General features: G+C 35.8%; 1 protein-coding gene across 2 annotated transcripts in view; it reads right to left on the reverse strand.

Moving 5' to 3' along the window:
* LOC136854622 (UNC93-like protein) overlaps positions 1-4,948 on the reverse strand; it is a 29,196-nt gene extending 24,248 nt beyond the window's left edge. Inside the window, exon 1 of one of the 2 annotated variants that reach the window (XM_067131152.1) lies at positions 4,782-4,948. In XM_067131152.1, the coding sequence (XP_066987253.1) occupies positions 4,782-4,783 (2 nt within the window). In that variant the 5' untranslated portion in view covers positions 4,784-4,948. Of the gene's footprint in view, positions 1-4,582 lie in introns of both variants that reach the window. The other variant, XM_067131151.1, reaches the window with a different exon arrangement.
* Positions 4,949-6,028: the final 1,080 nt, after the last annotated feature.

A 6,028-nucleotide genomic window follows, 5' to 3' on the forward strand; every position in this document is an offset into this window, starting at 1 on the left:
GGTGTCACAGAAATGAATGACAATTGGGCTACATTTCTGAACACAGGATTTCCGGGCAAGTTGGCTGACAAAGTTTTACCGTAGAATTTTGATGAATGGTCTTTCAGCGCGAACTTCCTGAAAATTCTCTTTGTTGCGTAATTCTTCTTCAGTTCATCAGATTGGTGTGTTTGTTGTTTACTTGGTTTTCTGGTTTTTTTTTTTAAGGCAAGAAACGCCTTCCGGAAGATTTTATTTGATTAAATTTTCCTTCGTAATTTCTCGCAAATGGAAAGTGTGACTGCGACGCTTTTTGTGGTCATCTCCGTCCTTATGAAATACTTACTTAACTTCCGTCGTACGTTATTGTTCTCTGTTGGGCTTATATAGGGATCATATTTCATGAAAAAATTGTTAAAACTGCTTGCGCTCGTTTTGTCTCAGTAATGCATCCGATGTACTATATAATAACATTGTCAAAACCTGCGTCATTTTCAGATAAAGCTTAAATTTTTTAATGCATTTCATATCAGAAAAAATAACTCATTAATATCTCCAGCTATCTGTACACCAATGCAGTGAACATACCCGCACACACACACACACACACACACGTGTATATATATATATATATATATATATATATATATATATATATATATATATATATATATATATATATATATATATATATATATATACTGTATATGCATAGAAATAATCAACACACAATTATGTGTGGAACAGAAATAAATTTCTAACTCACATCAGGATCGAGCCTAGGTAATTGAAAGACGAGACCGCTGCCAACCAAGCCACACAAGTCATAATTCGAATGAAATGCGGTCAGTTCGGTCATTGCTGAGTTGGGGAAAACACGCCGGTAAGCGAGGCAGTTAGCCTGCCAAGGTAAAGCCTTAGGTACAGTGGTACCCAGGTTCCAACTTCTTTTATGATTTGTGTGGCTTGGTTGGAAGCGGTATCGTCTTACAATTGAAAGACCTGGGTTCGATCCTGAAGTGAGTCAGAAATTTATATATATGTATATATATACTGTCTATATATATATATATATATATATATATATATATATATACATATAAATATATATTTGTATGTATATGTATATATATATACATAATTATATGCTGGACTTCTTCCTTTCTACCTCCACATGGATTCAAGGCTTATCAAAACTGTGTAAGAAAAGGAGAAGATAAGAGTTCATTGTGGTTATTACAATACGTAGACATCTCGTAAAAGTAGTCATAGGTACATTCTATATATATACATATATATATTCGTATATATATGTATATTTATATATACATATATATATACAGTATATATATGTATGTATATTATAAATATATATATACATATATATATACATATATATATATATATATATATATATATATATATATATATATATATATATATATATATATATATGTATATTTACATTCATATATATATATATATATATATATATATATATATATATATATATATATATATATATATAAAATCTTGTATCGTCTTCTAACCACATATCCCCTAGATTTGAATTTTCCTGTACCACTTAAATCTTTCTCTTTCTTTAAGGCTTTCCATTAAAGCCCACTTTTTATGTAAAGACCATCCCTGAATTGGGCTTCTGTGGCCATCCTAAAACTGCATCCTGCATCAGGTTTAACATACTTCACTGGAACTGAAAACTCGGTTAGTCTAAACTATCCGGTTGCAAACAGTGAGAATTATTTTCATTTTTCGGTTTTTAGTCATTGTAGAAAATAATATGAAGACAGACAGTGATTATGCTATTTTTTTTAATAAAATTTTCAAATAAAAAGTTTACCTAATAAGACAGTCATTCGTCATTTTTCAAAGTAATGAAACTGAAACTTCGTCCATTGACGAATTAATTATGAAATATTCATTTCTTATTCTGATTTTCACACTTTTTTCCCCCATTAAGCCAATTGCTGGAATAAGAAAATAAGAAATGAAATTTTAAAGTTGAATTAACAGGACTTAGACCAAGCGTAAATTATTTCTAAGACAATACGCATGTTTAAACCAAAGGTTGGTGTGTAAAATTCCGCAGCAATTTCTACCCGCGTCTCACTTTCCTGAGAGTTGCTTCCAGAATTTTCACTAATCGTCATTAACTTTTTCGAATGCAAACATGCATGGATGCACGCACCCACACCAGTTTCTTTTTGGGGGATAATCTCACGGTTCTGAGAAGCAAAACTGCATTTCATTTATCCCCGATTTGTATCCCAAAGCAGCACTTGTGGTTTCTTAATCATCCGGTATTATCTCGAGATAATCTCGTCGAGGTAGCTTTGATCTCGAGTGACCTTAACAAATACAGAAATAGCATGCGATATCTACCGTCAGAAGTGCCGGTAATCGAAAACATTTTGTATTCTAATCTCTCTTTTTTTTTATAATATTATATTCTATTTTTCTATTTGATCTTAGATGGAAAAAAGCAACCGTTATATACTATATGTCCTGTTCTCTCTCTCTCTCTTAGGAACATAAGCAATAAACTCCAGAAATACGAGAACAACAACACTCTCTCTCTCTCTCTCTCTCTCTCTCTCTCTATCTATATATATATATATATATATATATATATATATATATATATATATATATATATATATATATACATATATATATATATATGTATGTGTGTGTGTATTTTATATATGTACAGAGAGAGAGACAGAGAGAGAGAGAGAGAGAGAGAGAGAGAGAGAGAGAGAGAGAGCAAAACAAAATAACGAAAGTTAAGCTGAGACATATTGCTTGTCGTCTCTTCTAAGATGATGACAACACTTTTTCTCAAAGTGAGTGAGGTTAAAGGATTCGGTAACGAATCAAGAGGCAAGAGAAAGCTCAGCATATTTGAGGTGAGATGAGAGACACCCGGTGGTAGATGGTAAAGCCTAGCTAGAACCAGCCTGCATGATTTGCAAGGTTCTGTAAATAAAGCTCCTGTTTGCATCTTTTACGTGGCTTCGTTTCCTTTATTTACGCACAGCGCTTGTAAATCATGCGGCTAGACTGATACATTTTGTCACGGAGAGAGGAGCTATGGAGTTTTATCCAGCGGTCTGAGAGAGAAATACCCAAAGCGCTATCTTTAAAAAAAGATTGAAGAAGATAAAGGTGCTCTTAGGTGGGCCCATTGCCGAGAAACTATTTGTGATATACCACTAGACAACTCGAGAAGAAGAAGAAGAAGAAGAAGAAGAAGAAGAAGAAGAAGAAGAAGAAGAAGAAGAAGAAGAAGAAGAAGACCGACCTTGCAAATGAGGTGGGGTAATCCTTGGCTAAAAATCAAAATCCTGATATTTGTTAGAAGAAATGCTTCTTGTTCATCTTCCACCAACATTAGGCCTAGTCTCCCTTTAGCCCTAATGCCCCTTTTCATTGTATGGAACGTTTCTCTTCTAAAACCAATTTTCATAGTTTTCCAAAAACCATTATCAAAACAAGAAAGTTGGCTGCATAAACAAGACGATTATGTTATCGCTGGCGAGATTACTTTATCCGTAAACCTTCATGAAATATCAGGCATGACGGAGACAGCGCAAAAGCACAATTAGCGTATTCATTTACTGTGTATTAAGCTACACTGCAATGCAAACCCAGTAGGGAATATCCTCTCGCAGAACGCAAGGAAGCATTCCTTTGGGAGCGTCATTCACTGATGATCATGTTCTAATCCCTTTAAACAAGTTGCGTTCGAAATAGGGTTTCTTCAGTTTACATAAAAAAAATCTTTTATCTGTTAGAGAAGTGTCTTTAACTTCTCACCTACGAATCATAATTCTTTATATGTGCACAGATTCAGTAGCAATGGGAGTTTGGACAAGATATATCCCATTATCAGAAAATATCACATTTTTTTACGTTTGAGTGAAAATTTTGAAAAAGATGAAATGCGGAAGCAACAATAGACAAGTAAAGTATGCGCTGAAGTTTCTGCGGCTTAATCGAGTTTTCTGTACAGCGTGTGATGCTCTATGAAACTCTCAGCCACGGCTCATGAAACTCTCAGCCGTGGCCCATGAAAATTTCAGCCACGGCCCGGTGGTGGCCTATGTTGTTGGCAGCTATAGCGGTGCCAGACGCACGATCATGGCTAACTTTAACCTTAAATAAAATAAAAACTAATGAGGCTAGAGGGCTGCAATTTGGTATGTTTGATGATTGGAAGGTGGATGATCAACATACCAGTTTGCAGCCCTCTAGCCTCAGTAGGTTTTAAGATCTGAGAGCGGACAGTAAAAGTGCGGACGGACAGACAAATAGCCATCTCAATAGTTTTCTTTTACAGAAAACTCAAAATTAAGCCATTCTGTCATTAAGTTAAAAGGATTTTATATTTCCATACAGCTCTTTTTACGGTTAAAACCGTCAATGGCAGTTAATTATATATTTTTTTAATGTTGCAAATATTCATAACAGGTTTGTCACGCAATAACCGAATACCCGGCGTATTCCATATTTGAAGACTACTAATCGGGAATAGTTTCCTAGCATACACACACACACACACACACACACACACCCTCACCTTTGTAGATTAGCAATACCGTTAATGCCAAAGCCAGGATATGCCGTCACCCCAGACTAACACTTGTTATAGTAACCGCTTGACTGTCCTCGCCCGTGTCCAGACCACGGGGATCAACTTGTGTTTTTTCTTTCTTTTTCGGATGAGGCCCCGAAGATGTCAAGCTAGATAATCATTCGGTAATAAGGACTAGACTCACATTAGAGAAATACGTTTTTGATGTTGTCGGTGGAAGACTTCAAGTTGGAATGTTAGAAAACCAACCGATAAAGAAGGACTGAGCCCTCCAGACCCGTGTCACCTGTTTAAATGGGAGCGTTCAGTACCGCCAGCTCTCGTCACTGTATCAGCTTGACTTCACTTTACGCCAGGTATCACATTCCTGATTAAGATTAAGAAACAACTGATAGCTGTAAAGACTCTGACGTCATCCGTAATACCTTCTTAGCATAAAGTACCCCAATGTAGAAACTTTTAATAAATATTTACTCAACTAGCTCGCGAAACTCTAACTGGAAACAACCCCATATTAACCGCCAAATTCTGAGAAATATTTAGCTGCCGATTTTGCAGGAAGTTGTGTGATTTTTTCAGTAAACGTCAAGTGAATATCATTACATCTACGTTTTCCATACAGACTTACGATTTATTTCTAAAGAAAAATTTTCATGCCAAGTAAGGTCCTGATTCCAAAGATTTATGTAGGAGAGCGAGTCGATTCCAACACTGCAGTTTGTCGTTACAATAAAAACAACCAAAGAAAAATAGAGCTTTACAGGATATGAATATGGCATAAGTATATACCTCAGGGTTTCGTCACAGTGACAATCATTGGTTTCCTCTTTTGCGCTCAGTGCGCTGTCGCCTGCATCGGCGCACGTTCTTCTTCTTCGGATTAGACGAAAAACGCGCTTCCGGTGCAGGAGTTTGATGGTAAGCTAAGCCTTCGTAAATACACCTTTCCTCAGTCTTTTAGTTTTATAAAGTTAACTAATCGTCCTTCAGTGGGACAGACCGACGACTGGACGGGGAGGTGAAAAAATGGGCCTACCCCACTTCTCGAAAGATGGAACGTTATTATAAGTCAATGAAAACGGGACTGGGGAGAGTTTCAGAGCTTGGTAGTAAAGGCGAAGAAAAAGTGTCTGAAGTTTCTCGAACAAACATCTAATATATATTTTCATCCCCATGTTAAAATGTCACAAAATCATGTAAACTTTTTTTTATTTTCCATTAACGTAAAATCTTCAAATATGTTTCCGTTTTCGCAGGGTCCAGTAACTATGTTCTCCCTTTCCTTACAAACTGAATCTTACATTTTATTCGTAGTTAAAACTCTTTGTCTTCCGGTCTCAATCTTTCTTTCAAACTCCTGATTACGCTCTGATGAGGGTACTTAATGTTCCATTGGCCTTCACACAAGGAAACTTGATGGGTACTTGGGTT

Source organism: Macrobrachium rosenbergii, chromosome 29 (genome assembly GCF_040412425.1).
Source record: "Macrobrachium rosenbergii isolate ZJJX-2024 chromosome 29, ASM4041242v1, whole genome shotgun sequence".
NCBI classification, from domain to species: Eukaryota; Metazoa; Arthropoda; class Malacostraca; order Decapoda; family Palaemonidae; genus Macrobrachium; species Macrobrachium rosenbergii.